The sequence below is a fragment of the Xiphophorus maculatus genome, chromosome 7 (assembly GCF_002775205.1).
Source record: "Xiphophorus maculatus strain JP 163 A chromosome 7, X_maculatus-5.0-male, whole genome shotgun sequence".
Taxonomy (NCBI): domain Eukaryota; kingdom Metazoa; phylum Chordata; class Actinopteri; order Cyprinodontiformes; family Poeciliidae; genus Xiphophorus; species Xiphophorus maculatus.
In genome coordinates this window covers 19,455,286-19,471,083 of record NC_036449.1, presented here as the reverse complement: position 1 = coordinate 19,471,083, position 15,798 = coordinate 19,455,286, and the positions used below count along the sequence as shown (strand labels likewise).

At 39.2% G+C, this 15,798-nt stretch overlaps 1 protein-coding gene across 11 annotated transcripts in view; it reads right to left on the bottom strand.

Annotated features, from left to right (window-relative positions):
• dip2a (disco interacting protein 2 homolog A) overlaps window positions 1–15,798 on the bottom strand; it is an 89,789-nt gene that overhangs the window by 38,555 nt on the left and 35,436 nt on the right. For all 11 annotated transcript variants that reach the window (XM_023337022.1, XM_023337024.1, XM_023337023.1 and 8 more), the window contains exon 2: window positions 928–999. In XM_023337022.1, coding sequence (XP_023192790.1) covers window positions 928–999 — 72 coding nt within the window. The remainder of the gene's footprint in view (window positions 1–927; window positions 1,000–15,798) is intronic.

The window sequence follows — 15,798 nt, the reverse complement described above, 5'->3', positions numbered from 1 at the left end:
ACACTGACGAGACGCATCTTTGGAGGAATCAAAGTGAAGTTTTAAAACATAAGAACTGACAAGCATAGTGGCAAAAGGAATATGCTAAGGGCCTGCTTTATTGTCAGTTTTAGCAGTACATCACAAAATGTTGATATGGCAGAATGAGAAAGACTCTGTGTCTAAGTTCTTCAACTTCACTTCAGATCAATCACGAGATATCTGAAACTGTTGTTCCAACAGAACAAGGATCTAAATCTAAAACAGATATAGAATAAAGCAGGCTGACTTTAAACTACTGGAAAGGTCTTTACCTCAAACATATTGGAAATAAGTAGACTGTGCTTAAAGGCCAAACAATTTACATGAGCTACATCAATTCCTCCATGAAGAGTGGTCAAAAATCCAGCAGAAAAATGCTGATGGCAACAGAAACTATGTGGGTTCTCTGCAACCACTTAAAATTACAGAATTATTATAACTTTCATGCCAATGAAGTGGACAAAACCTTTTCAGCAATAGTTTAATAGCATTTCAAGCAGTCCCATAAAATATTCTTAAATCACTCACCAAAAACACCTAAATTAAAATTACTACAAATGATGTAGCTTTCTATTTATTTTTGAAAGCTAATTGTTAATCAGAAAAACTGCAATCTCACATATGCTTTCATATTCAAGGCTCTCTGACCTGAAGCACACAGGCAGACTAACAGGAACACATGAGCAAAGCATAATTGAGTTAAAATCCTCATTATGAAAACTTTATTAGTACATACTGTTCCATGTTATTTTTAAAACAAACTGTTTGGAAAGCAAAATATGTAAAAGAGGTTTGTTTTTCCACATTTCATTGGTCCCCATATCCTCCCTGTTATTCACTTATGCAGCCAGAGCTAAGTCAAATCTTCTCTCGACAGAATTGATCCAACAGGCCGGTGACGCTTACCTTGTATCTGTGGGATGTAGGGCGCCAGCAGCTTGCTTCTTTTTTTCTCATAGCCCTTCTGAGTGATGTCTCCTGTACAGACAAAGACAGACAAATAGAGGAACAGACAGAGAGAGAAAAGAGAGAAAGAGACAGGGAGGGGGACAGAGAGAGATGAGTCATTAGCTGGGCTGAGGCTTGCTGTTCTGTGTGTGTTGGTGTGTATAACGGCCTCAGGATCACACTGCCAGGCTGGTTAGACTGGCACCACATGGTACCAGATCCAGGTTCTGGTTAGGGAATGATTAATGACATATACACTTTTCATTCACTCACAGTATATTTATCAGCTTTACAAAAACACTTTTAATATATTAGCTAGAGAAGACAATTTCCTCTGAGTATTTGAATAATATCAACTGAGCAAGTGGAGTTTTAAGGATCATTTATGAGTGCCTAAAATAACATCCCAAAGTAGAAACTGTGTCATGGAAGCATGACACAGTTTTTTATCCCTTGCATGTGAATAAAAGGCAATAATTTAAATAAGATCAAACGAATCCAAGAAGAATTTTTGTAAAAAAAAATTAAGACAGAAAAAAAGAAAGAATGAGAGAAATGTGTCAAGAAAGAGTTCACAAGTTCTAAAATTACTGAAGAGTTGTAAGTCTAGTCTACAGAGTGGCTTAAAAGAGCATAAAAATGCCAAAAGACACAGGAAGGTCAGTAAGATGAAGACTGGTCAATCCTATATAACTAGAGCATGTTTCATTTTCCATTAAAGATACTACTTGATTTTTTGTGTTCATTTTGAGGTGTTTTTTTTTTAAAGAAAAAACTATGAGCATGCTTTGTTTCCACATCCTGTACTGTAGCTCTAACAACTCCAAGATAGATCAAAACTAAAATACTGAGACAGAAGGTTTGTGACAGTAATCTCAGCTGTTAGGAGAATCCACCACATGATGCATATTTCTTTGTTGGTTTCAACTTATTTAAAAAAAAATTAATCCAGTATTATGAAGTACAGTGTTTATGTTCCTTTCTGAGGGGTTCATGACAGCTGACCCAATATTTCATAAACAATACATCCATCTGAAGACTCACATAAATATCCAATGCTTCCAAATGTAAATGATGAAATATTTGTTCATTATTCTTCAGGCAGATTGGATGCAAAATGTCCATGAGTGTCCTCGTATTTAGCTCCAACTATCTCCCCATGAACTCTGACAAGCTTCCCTGTCCTTACAGGGGGAAAAAAAGCATCCCCACAGCTTGATGCTGCCACTACCATTTTGCAAAAAGGAACATTTTGGTCCTATCAAATGACACCACATTCTGCTAAATATTTGCAATATCTTCTACATGGTTTTTTGCAAACCTTACAAAAGTTGTGGGGTTTTTATCTTAGCTAAATACAAATGCACTCTGCAAACTTTTCCAATTTTTAACGTTTGTTGAATCAGGCATCATTTTTCTTTCCCTTTACAAATATGCATTACTCAGCGTTGGTCTATCACATTAAATCTCTAACGGGACAAAATATGAAACAATTTAAGTGACATCAATTCTTTTGCAAGCTACTGTAAATGATTCTGCATCACTACTCACAGCTTATTGGATTAATTTCTGCTTGTACTGTGCTCTTTAAGCCTCTTCAGAACAACTGTGTGATAATGTGAAGGCAGGTGTTGTTTGCAACGCTGCCCACTGCTCCTGAGTCACCAGTAACAACTGAATGCCTGCACTGTTAAATGTCCAAGAGAGATGGAGGCCAGCAACAATGCAATGCTGTCCACAGGCTAAGCCGTCTGACCTGACACTGACTCGTTCGGGTGATAAATTCTCTGTTTGTGTGCGTGTGTGAGAACATCAGTGAGTGTCTGTGTGCGTGCCAGCGTGCCTGTTTGGACACCGCAGCAGCCATCCAGTTTGACAAACGCACAATAGAGGCCCACTATTCTCTGTGACAGCTCCAAATTCTGGCCCGCGGCCTGCGAGGCCGGGCTGCCCGGAGAACACGCTGATCCATGGAATTATGTCTCAGTAAAACTAATCTTCTGATCCGAGAACAAGCAACTTTGTCATAAAATATTATGGAATAGTTTTGAATGTTGTGTACCAGTAACCTCCTACCCCAAGCCCCTTGTTACACCACACCTAAATATTTGATTCCCAAAAAATAATTTTTGCTCTTTAAAAAAAAACAGTCAAAGGTTTGTAATACATATTCTGTGCCAGGAGCTGGAGACAACAGTAACATAAATTCCAGAGTTGCCATGTTGGCAACTTAGCAGCTAAATGTAGCTACTTTTTTTTTTTTAGAAAAAAAAGATAAAAGAAAAGAGAATAAAAGAAAAGCCTCAGCAGTGAATCTGGTGACTTTTTGGTGTCATTGGAGACTTATGGAGACTGGTGAGAATGCATGTACTGTCTCTGCTCTGTTTCAGCAACCAACAGGAGCTGTCATTACTCGCTCCTCAGGACAAAGGCACACCCAGTCCTCATCCAGCAGTCCCCCTCAGCTGCAGTCAGAGCAGGAGATGATCCCCTTCTGTCAATAAGGTTAAAACCAAAATCAGATTCAAGAAAACCAAGATAGGCTCTGTTTGCATGGGTTTGGATAGGGCTAACATGGAGAAAATCTCTGTTTCCCTAAATATCAGGGCCAGACTGCAACAAACAATTTGGTAACCAGAGAAGATCATCAGGACTGATCTTCCCTCCATCCAAGACCTGAACAAGTTGATTTTGATTTTGAGGACAGGACCTACATCTTGAAGTAAAGAGTTGCAAAATTTCCTCTGAAAGTGTGCACATCAGTGTTTGCACATAAATGATGTGTATCTGTGCATTACTTACTGACTGAATCTATTTCCTCTCTCTTAGACTTTTAAGTACCTCAATATGAGCAAAATGGGAGGATTCAAAGGTCAATATGTGCCCTGCTGACTGGGGAATAACAGAAGGAGGTGGGAGGTGGGGATGTGAAGGGGTAATGGGAATGGAGGGGAGGACACAGATGGAAAGATAGATAGAGGACGGCTTTGCAGCTATGGTAAATTGCACAGTGGGAATGTAGGTTTGACCACCTTCACCTCTGAGCCATGTACAGAAAAGTCCTCAAATTACACACTTTAGAAGATTGGAAACACCGTAAAACAAAACAGAGACGGAATGTGTCAGACAGGAGATAAACAAAAGCTTGACACAGAGCTAAGGGACTTTCTCATATCATCAAAGAGAATAAGCAGGATGGGCTCAGCTGAAGGACTGCATCTTCTCTCAGTCAGGATCCATCTTAATCATAAGCCTGCTCCTTTGTTCCCTTTATCCTTCCACTCAAACCTCTTCCAGCATCATCCCAGCCACTAAGTCCTCGCTGACGACACACAGAAGCCTTCCTGTCATCTCCTGACCTCCAGACACTTTCTCTCTTTTCAATCACCTTCAGTCTGCTAAGCAGAGAAAACAAAAACAAAAAGCGAAATCTCCTGTCAAATGTTCACTTCCACACCATCCGTCTGACGTGAAAGCATCTTATTTACTGGAGGCTGTGGGAAAAAACAATTCAATCATTTTATGTGGTTACCTTAAACTTTGTGTCACCAGGCCAGAATTTAAATTTGATAGTGTGTGTGTGAAGCTGTTTGCACTTGTGACCCATTAAAAACAATCAGAACCCTCAGGCAGAGGCGGTCGGTATGTAAAAGTGTGCATGAATCTCTGTGTGCACATCGGAGTGGCAGCAACAGATCAAGTCTGTAATACATCACAAAAAATAATCCAGTAACGTCAAAGTTCTTATCCTGACTGCACCCCAAGTATTAAAAAGAGTGTTGCATTAATTTTTTATTCTCATGTGTTTAATTAACAGTCTGTTCTACATAAAAAAAAACAATGGAAGTCAAAAATCTCTTCCCGATCAATGAACATACCATACTAAACAATAGCAGCCTGCACTGATAACACTTCGAAATAGATGTGACTAATGAGTAAAGAAGAGTTAAACTTTCAATGAAGTCTGAGGATATAAAAAGATGTATTTTCCTTGGCATTGTGAAAAATGTGAGGTTCACTGTAGCTGCAAGAGTGAGAGAGAGCAAGACTTTGCAGCAGATAAGAGGAAGGCTCCCTGGAGAACAAAGTGTTGTTCTATTTTATTCTTTTGAGCCTTTAAGTGCTGTCTGTCATGAAATATGATGAATTTGGAAATGTTGGCAGGATCTACTTATGTTTCAGGAATTATGGGTGCACTAACCACATTCATTATTAATGTAATGTTTCCAGGTTTGTATTAAACAATATTTCCCCAGTTTTCTGTTTTATTTAGAATGCCTAGGACTGCGTTTGAAGTGTTTATTCTTTTATGTGTGTGTTTACGCTTGTTTTGTTATCAATTGTCACTCGTAGATTTATTCTTCTCTACATGTGAGAAAGATTACTTAATTTTCAGGTTACTATGGTAGTTATTGCGTTTTACGTTATATTTACCATTTTGATGTGTGATTATTTGAATAAATTTGGATTTTTTTTGTTGGAATTCTTAATATCCTGAGTTCTGCATTTAAGTTCTCTTTGTCCATTTCTTTCAAACTGAAGCATAAAAGGAACAATTAGTAAAACTGAACCAAAATCAATGTGGCCAGTTTGAGGTAACACCAATTCCTCCTCAAGAATATATAAATCATTCTATAAACATATGGTGCTGCAATTATTGCATTATAAGTTTGTTCCTCCTCTGCAACTGAAATCCTTGAACCCCTGAAATAAAACCTTCATGTCGGCACCAGACTCCAACCCCCTCTTCTTGAATGACCACCAGCCAGAAAGATGGCCCCACCCTTTCCACAATGTCAGATCCCGTGCCAGTCTGACCCACAAACGTGCCAACTCCGCTACTGAGCCAGCAATCAAACTGTCTGCCCTTCAGACAAGAAAACCACAACTAAATATTTAGGCAGGGGGAGAAACTAGTCTCTGGACTTGTGCATTAATTGCGGCAGAAAAAGCAGATGTGACCAGCTGTCTGTCAGCATAAGCTCTCCTGCACATTTGGCTTAGGTTTTATATGTCACTGTCATTTGAATCTTTAAATTTTTTTCAGTACATATTTGCAGGAATGGAATATCGGGATGCAAAGTGATCTAACTTTACCATGCAAAGTATTTCTCTGATCCAACTTTAACTGGATATACTTGTGTATTCACATCTGATGAGGAAAGAAAAAGGCAAACATACAGATAAGAGAAAAAAGCATAACACCACAGGGCATCTTTACAGTCTATCTATGACTTAAAATGTTTGGTTAATAATAATAGGATTTTAAAAAACACACACATATAAGACCTGTAGCAAACTATAAAGACAGGCAGAGTAACTCACAGAAGCCAGAAGACTGCAGAGCGGTGATGTCTTCAGCAAACAGAGCAGTGATGGAGGAAGGTTCAGAATAAGAGGCCAGGGGGTCAGCTGAGGCTAACCAGCTAAAACAGTCTAACACATCCTGCTGTCATAAATCAGGCCACTCTGTCATTCTTTGTTTCCTTTCAAAGTCAGAGCAGGAGAAAGATCGAACCCCATCTCCCTCATCCTGCCGTCCTATCACTCCCCTCCCTCTCTCTCTAACCCTCCACTCGCAGCACCCCCTCTGCTATCAGCCCCCTCCAAACATCCCCCCACCCCTCTCTCTCTTTCACCATTTCCATCCGTCCCTTGTTCACTCTCCTCCCAGCGAAGGTTTCCACAAAGCCAAGCTTGGCTGCAGGATTAGGGTGTCAAAGCAGACCCCTGCCCCCCACCTTTCTCACATACCGATCCCACACAGCACTTCCACTGTACAACAACTGTGAAGAGCCTTCATTAGCTTGTTATGACACGTTCACACAAGTCAGGTTACACCGCACGAAGACAGCTTGTTTCAAAGCAGAGCAACAAAAATCAAACATGAAGATTAAGCAACAAAGAATCAGAAATATCAAGTGAGGGATGAGTTTGGTAACTTTGAGATTAACATTGTAATTCTTCAACAATTTCTATCTAAAAACTGCTTTGTGGGAAAAAAATTAACCAGAGGAAGCAACTGAGGGGTGAGATTAGTCTACCTTTGATGTTGAGGAAAATCCACCCCTGTATTTAGACTGGCTGGAGATAGAGTACTCCAGGAGTCCCACGGGTTTCCTCAGCCTCCTCCAAAGAGGAGGGGATGGATGTCTGCATGTCTGAGCGGCTCTGCATCTGTATTTCATTTTAGACACTAGCCACCTATTTGCCCTGTGGCACACACGTTCAGTGAATGCCTGCATATGATTAGGCTAATTAATGTTTGGTAGCAAAAAGCTAATGAATATAGCCAAACACTTTCAGAAAAAAGAACATCCTGTCTGCTTCTTTAGGCCTTTCACTGCTGGGCTAATCACCTTCTCTGAGGAGGTTTATGGGGAAAATCCTGTGCAAAGCTATTGAATTCAATATGTGAGGTAAATTAATAACCACTGTAGCTTTTATAGAACAAAATACATTTTCTTGTGAATTTTTAGGCTGGTAGTTAAATAGGATGGTAAAATGATTCATACCCTTGGAAGATTTTGATATTTTCATTAGCGCTTAGTCAAAGGAAATTACCAACACCTAAAGGCTAAAAATAAAAAAGTACGAGAGTCATTGTTATAAAACAAATAATGTTTTCATTAACAATTTAATAAAAAATTACAAGTTAAAAATGCTTTTTAAAATGGTCAATTATCAAACACCTTTCTAACGTCTGCCCTTTTCATGTTTTAACTTTTTTTTTTAGTGAGCAGCTTCAAGTTTTTGAGGTTGGAAGGGCTCTTTGCCATCACCCTAATCTTTAGCTACCTCCATAGATGCTATATCAAAATCAAATCTGAACTTTGGCTGAGCAATTTCAAAACATGAATACTTTCAGACAGAAGAAACATGTTGGTAAAATTAAATTAAAATACTTTAAACATAAATCTTCCACACATGTGAACAATTTCTAGACTAATTGACAACTGCTCAAACCAATTGAACACATTAAATCAGTACAAATCATACAAAAGACTTTTTAACCATATATGTTTCATTGACAAGAAGTACAATTATGAACACTAAAACAGTTGCATTACTTTATGAAAACTTAGAAATGTTACTATACAGATTAATATTGATAATGATTGTTGTGGCAACAAACACATTTTTAATCCCCTTATCTTCCTCAACAATGTTGTACTCATGACATTCTTGATCTGTAGAATATAACTATATTCTTTATTAAATGTTAATATATTACTGCATAAGTGACTTTAAATGTTATATCTATCAAAGTACAGCATTCAAGTGGTCATATGCAGTTGCAATATTGCACTTTAATAATAGGATGATGACTGTGAATCCATTTTTTCTGCTGCCCTGCATGTCAGCAGTGACATATTCAAACAGGATGATCTTGTTTATTTTGTTAATGCCATGTTGAGTTTTTAAGTGTAAGGAGGGGATTTTAAAAATATCAAATACTGTCAAAACAGAGGAAGAACAACATAAAAAAGGAAAACTCCCATGTTAATTTCTTCATTCATAAAGGAAAGGAAGTGTTACATTCCGATGACTGTGTTAAATGCTGCCTGTCCTAATGGCATGTTAGAGGGGATGTCTGGAATACACAGGGCACATTGTTGAGTCCAAACTGCTGCCTGTAAATTGCTCAAGTACAGCCTTTGGAGGGTGATGGAGCTTTGCAGAGTTAGACATGTCATTGGAGCTGTCAGGAAGGCGCCTACAATCTTTGCCGTTTTGCTGACTTTGCCCACAGCCCCTCAGGTATGTTCAGGAGAAAAATCAGGAACCCAAAAAAAACCATGCCTGTTTTTTTATCCGCAGAGTTGGCTTCACCACTTAGAAACATTGATTTCATTCTGGTACCTATAGACTGGTTAGTCACAGTCATATGTCCTCATCTAGAGATTTGTAGCACAAGTGTAAAATGCCGAAGTGTTTAATAGCATATGATAATTGTTGCGGAGCAGATTAAATAGTCAAAATTCTTGCGTAAACCTATTTGTTACTTTCCCAAAATGACAATTACACTGATCAATTTCTTATCCCTAAATTTCTTTTCAAACATAGTCAAGACCAAGGAGCTGCCAAAAGATATCAGAGACAAAACTGTAGGTACAAGAATGTCAATGACTACAAGACCATCAAGAAGTTGACAGCAATTAGTGCAGATATTCATCATCAAAATGATTATCAATAGATGTCAGCCTGGAGCTCCAGACAGGATCTTGACTCACATTGTGAAAATTATTATAGAAAAGATAGGGATCGACCTTCGGCCTTCTGTTAATGATCCCATGGCAGTTTGGAGCTGACCAAATCCCTCATGAGGCGGGATGCAAGCCTGGTGACCAGCTACAACAAACATCTTGGCACTGTGCTCAGCAGCAGAGTTTATTCTACAAAGTTCTTAAACACAGTTTTTAGCGGATCATTGATTTTGTGGGAGTTTGTTTCTTTCAATCTCTAGATTAAAATAAACCTTCTGTTCACAATCATTCACAATTAGAGACTGTTCATTGGTAGGAGAACAAACTGCTGAAAATGTATTCCAATAAAGAAAACAATAAACAAAACCTATTTTGTAGTCATAATAAATAACTTTATGGTTAAAAAAAAAGAAAGAAATTGGGCCTTGAAGTGCTTTGAAACTAAAAAAATGTGCAAACAGCAATGTTTCATTCACTCCAGGAGTTTACAGCAATTCAGAACTTGATTCAAGGCCAAATCCATTTAGATCACATACTAAATGTACCATTCTGCTCCAACATAGATAAACTTAAGGCTATAAGAAATATGACTGCTAAAGCATAAATTGAACACAAGTAGCTGTAGGTGCACTGATAAATAATTAAAGTAACAAAGAAAAAAAAACATTGAAAAGACTTAGAGTAAGCCAGAATCAGAAGGAAGAAGGGTAAGTGTTACAGAAAAGAGAGGGTTGATTGAAGCTGATGATGAAACTGAAACTGGGAGCCAGCTGGAGAAACATCAGGAGGTGGAGCTGACTGGAGAATTTCAGACACAAAAGGAAGAAATAATGACAAAAAGAGGAAAGAGAGAAAAATGAGAAATAGAGGAGGACATAATTAAAAGGTAATGACTTCCTCTTCCTTTCAATAGACGCACGTGCTGCTAATACACACACACACACGCACACACACACGCCCACTATCTGATAACTCTGATCCTAAGGCACCATGCCATCCCTCGGCCTCCATCCATCAACAGCTCCAATCACAGCGTCGCATCGCTTTTAATTAAGTAGTGCCAACCAATTAGGAGAGTGAACTAACCCTCCATTACCACTTTGTTAATACATAACCCCCTCATCACAAACACACACACACACACACACACACGCACACACACAGACCAAAATTCCCCCTTCGTCCCTCAGGCTCAGTATGGCTGGTGAGCAGACAGACAGCGTGAATAATAAGACATTAGATGCAGCGCTGCTTTACACTGGGGAGCCTGCAGCTGTGCACTGTTTCAGGGAGCAGGCAAGAGGGGCAGCCATAATTAACAAGTCACAAATCAACACTTCTACTATACATACATACTCTGTTGTGTATACATACAAAACAGAGAAACACACTTACATCAGTTCTGGGAGAAATAAAGAAGCAAGACCACACAGACATAAGTGCAAGGACACATTAACCTGCTAATGTGACATAAACAAATTAAAAGTATCCTCAGTTATTCTTTATCCCAATTGAATGTTCTCACATTTTCTCTTTACCACCTAAAAGCTCAAAGTACTTTACTAGGATATTGTCGAAACAAAAAAAAATTGTTAGGAATGCTGGTCAGAGTTGACAATAGCATGAATGAATGTAATCCTAGAAGAAAACATGTTGAACTCTGTGGCAGTGCCCACCTCCAGTCCCAGAGAGTCTGCAACGTCTTGAAACACACCTGAATCAAAAGGCTGGATTTGCTCATCAGCAGTCATTCATCCATGCTGAGGCTTAGTAATTATGCATTCATTTGATTCAGCTGTGTTGGAGCAGGGAAGCATTTAAAAATTGTTGGGTTCGCTGTGTTAAAGGCGGCAACAGACTTGAGACCAGGAGGTTCAACCTTCCAGCAAGACAATGTCCCTAAACACACAGCCAAAGCTACAATGGAATGGTGACATCACTTGAACTATCTTTGCAAAGAAGAATGAGGAAAAAAATTCAGTCCTATTGATGTGCAAAACTGACATACCGCAAAAGAATTGCAGCAAAAAGGTGGCTAGACAAGAAAATTGTTGGCACAAATGCCATCTCATAGTTTTCAGATTTTTATTGATTAATAAATGTTGAAAATCTTGTTCAATTTTTTTTTCTATTCAGATTTGTGCACTATTTCTGTTGCGCATATGAAATATTCTACAATAGGTGGTTGTAATGTATCAAAAGGTTCAAGGTTAAACTAAAAGTAAGGAAAAAAGTTAAAAAAAATAAATGGTTTGGAGTTAGGTTTGCAGTAGAGAAGGTTGGAACAATAGGACATATTGTCCACGAGTGTCCTCAAGTATGTAAATGAAGCAAACCGTTGGTTCATATGCGAGAGCCGAACTGGTCTGGCTCTGATCCAAACCCATTCATGCCAGCTTCATTTACACATGCTACTCCCAGAATACACTGAGCTGTGCTGCTATTCTGGCCCTCAGCCAGGACTTCACGATGTGCAAACACGTGTCTCACCTACAGGAACAGCAGCAGCAGAGATGGCGCAAAAGAATATTACACAGCACAACAGAGGGCTTTCAAAAATCACAGGAGCAAAGCAGACTTTAATTTCATACCTATTAAAATACTAATAAATAATTACATTTTTATCACATCTGCACCGCTAGGTTATTTTTAAATTCTAATAGAAATTAAAAACACAAAGTGAAAGAATATTAACGAAGCCCCCCCCCCCCAAAAAAAAACAACCAACAATACTGTCTCATTGTTTGAGTGTTTTCATTCTGCCTGTGGGGTTAGTGTGTATTCATGTGTGTGATTTGTGGAGCGCGACATCTGTGTGACAAGCGTGACCAGTGCAGGAGCTTCAGCGTTAACACACCGCCCTGAAATAAGAGTATTATGCTCAAAGCTGGAAAGCAGCATTCAGTCCTCAGCTGCACTGGAGTAAAATAACTTACTCCACTCGCTTAGAGCGGCAGAGTGTTTCAGTCATCCACTAACATGCTTATAAATCAGCTCTGAGAGTGGAGACAGCCACCAGGATCAGTCTTAAGCTGCAAAAAATTGTCCAGGCCTGTCCACTTCTACTAATGTTTGTGCTCTGGAAGCTGAGATTGTAAAGTAAAATTTGAACAACAATGTGGAAGTTTCAAGAAACTTTTGACTTAGCTCCTCCCAGAAGATGACTAAATATCCATCACGATTGGTTTGGAATTCAGTTTGCAGATTAGGACACTACACTACGTATTCAAGTTTCTATACAAACAGTAAATAAGAATTACGTTTCAATTAACAGGAACACAATCTGAAAATAATTACTCAAGAAAAGAAAAAGTCCAATCACCTGATTTTAGTCTGTTTTCCTAACACAGAAGCTTTTGAATAGCTCCATCTCCCATCTTCTTGGCAGAGGCACCTTGCAGCAGCTACAGCATGCGCCTCACTGAACAGAAGCTCGGCATCCCTGGACTCAGAGATAGGAGTCAGATGGTGACCCATCGGAAGCCTCCAGATCAGTGGCTTCTGCTCGCTCCTCAGCGCGGTCTTAGTGGACGTGAAGCGATTTATTGTCTTCTTTTTCGCCTGGTTATTACCATATGAATGGTCATGTTTCACCGGCTTGACACAAGCTCAGCCATTAAGCTCCTTGCAGATGTACACACACAGCATTTCTTTTCCTTATTGAGGGACAGCAAGGTGGGGGGGGTTTTGTGTGCACAACAAAACGCTGAACGTCTACACACGGATCCCGTGGCATTTCAGTTAACGAGTGCAAGCACAGATCCACATAGTTGTAGGGTTGCAGTAGGGAACCGTGTGTATGGGTTTGTCCTTATATTCGTCTTTGCCCAAAAGTAATGAGCTCTGTTCTAAGAGTCTCAAGGAATAAAACAAAGCTTTTTCTGTTCCTCATCTGAGATTTGTCGTGACTGGATCTTGGTGGAAAGCCCAGCATCAGTGTGAGATTAAAAGAAAAGCACATACAAACATTATTCTTTATATTGAAATTACCAAATATCTACAAGGTTTTTTCCTCTTACGTTGTTAATCTAACAATGTCACTAAAGTTAGATCAATAATGTGAAGTTGAGGATATAAGTCAGATAGTTTTCAAAAGAGTAATGTGCTATACTATCAAAAAATCAGTCTCCTGCTGCGTTTTTGTTCAATAAATGTCTCCCATTACTCAATTTCAGGAAAACCACAAGTATGTGTGTGTGCGTGTGTTTGGGTGTGTGCGTGTGTGGGCGTGTACTCCAAGATTTGCTCTCTCAAGTCAAAATGTACAAAAACAGCTCATCAGGCTGATCTCTACAGGCTGCTGGACAGCATGACCACAAGCTTCACCTCATTTCACACGCCATCTGTTCCTCACTTTACATCTCTCCTAAAGCTGTAATTCCAACACCTATAAAAATATAATAAGTGGTGTTGCAAACAATTATCTAAATGAGGATTTATTACCTTTAAGGTCACATGTCAGACTTTTTCTAGTTAGTTTTTTTGCCAGCTTCCAAGCTGGCAATCAGATTCAAACCTTGATCCATTTTAGTACAAGTATGTACAGTCCTATGCAAAGATACTTGTAAACCTTGATTTATTTTTGTCAATTTTTATTACTAACACCATCACCTGAGCACAGGTTAACTGAGGAGCTCTGGTAAAAAAAAAAAGGCAAAATTAAGCTTTCTGGTCAAGCAAGGAGATGTAGTTTTCTAAATGCGATGCATGGTAGAAAAATCCATAACCTAAACATACCAAACCTACCATGAAACATGGTGGTGGCAGAATCAGGCTATGGGGATGAGTTTCTTCTGCACGCACAGGAAAGACAGTTTAAGTTGCCTGGAAGGTGGATGGAGCTAAAGATAGAGAAATGCTGGAAGAAAACATGCTAGAGGTAGCAAAACACTAGAGAGAGGCTGAAGGCTCTCATTTCAGCAGGACAACAACCATAAAGATACAAAACCAGTTAAAATGGGATGGGATGCCATCTGTCTGCCGCTGGTAACGGGCACCAGCCTCCCTCCATGAATAAGCCCTTACTATTATGAACTACTTTGTGTTTCATTTCTCACATGAAATATGTTGAAGCTTGTGGCTGTAACTTAACAAAACCATACATAAGTTCTAGTGTTATAGATACTTTAGCAAAGCACTTTTCCATTCATCTGGATCTAAATGAAACTATCTGGAAGATAAAAGTTTAATTGTTGTATTGTTTATTGTTTTCTCCTTCTCTTCCCTCTGTCTTCTGTTGTTTTACCTTCCCTAAATAATTTCTTAGACCAGTCTCTGTTGATGGAGTAACGACTACCAAACAAGACCCCGGCCGGCAATACGGAAAGCAAACCTTCACAAAAGTTAGTCTCACATGAATCCTTCACAAATATTGCATAGATGCCTTCTATTTCTCATCTATAATATTGCATGATGGCTCTTTCTACTTCCTCAGCAACAGAACCAGATGAACTCTGCTTTCTCTGCAGCTTTAAATCAATTAGAGGGGGTAGATATGGTGCTCTGAAGGCAAGATTTTACCCTTTAAAATTTTAACAACATGGTGCATCACTGTTTCAGTCGATGTTTACAAGGCTGAGCTGGCAGGAAAACATCTGGTGGCCCTCGGAGGAGAGCAAGATATACTGTAGTGTATATTTACAGTAAGTAAAAGTTTGGTTTTATATCAACCAGGTGTTTGCAAACTGGATTTCCACTTTGAATAAATTAAATAAGTTGGAAAGTGCAAGTGAAATATCTCACACACGAACAGCAGCACAGCACTGGCACACAGACATTCAAACTCAACCAAATGAGCAGAGAAACTCAGTCGCCTACCTACGCACACCGCGAGCCGAACATTAATGAGAAAAGAGGCTGCGAGAAGACAGCCCAGCTGGAGCACATGTGCATCGCTCCTGTTCTAATGAGTCCATTAGTCAGAGGCAAAACGGCCTACCACACACAGCCGAGCTGCTGTACTCACATATAACACACATGGACATTTAAACATATTCACATGCTCAGTCCCTCGGACACAGTCCCACAGTAACATGGAACATGCGATGAACTGATATGTAACCCAGCTGGAAAACAGAGATGGCAGCGTTCCTGTCAGACAAGTTTATAGTGTTACATGATAGCATCAGGCACACAGACTTAAACATTGGTTGGGCTTTTAACCAATCTGTCCAACAGAGGGCGCTGGAGATGTGTGAAGCTTGAAGGTGTAACATTTTCCGAACTGTTTAGATTTCTTATCTAAATACGTTTCTTTATCTCCTCCCTTTCTCTGTTTTTTTTTATCATGAAAGTTAGTTACTAAGTCTAGCTGCAACATTTTTTCTTTTCCTTGTTGTTCTGAGTTCATTATCTCCAATTCTGGCATCTCACCTAATTTCAAGTTTGCTCTGAGTTAAAAATAAAAACCATTTCTCAGTTACTGGAGACTAACTGTGAAACTCTGATGGATAATAACCCATTAAACCATTTTTTCAGTCTGTTAACAACATATTTCTACTATAGCCTGGGGAAGATTTAGACTCATTAACGGTGGTCTGAGATAGAGGGAACATTATACAAAGCTGTGCAGCTTGCAGACAGACACAGAAAGGCTGAGCTGCATCGCAGTATCTGAGTAAAC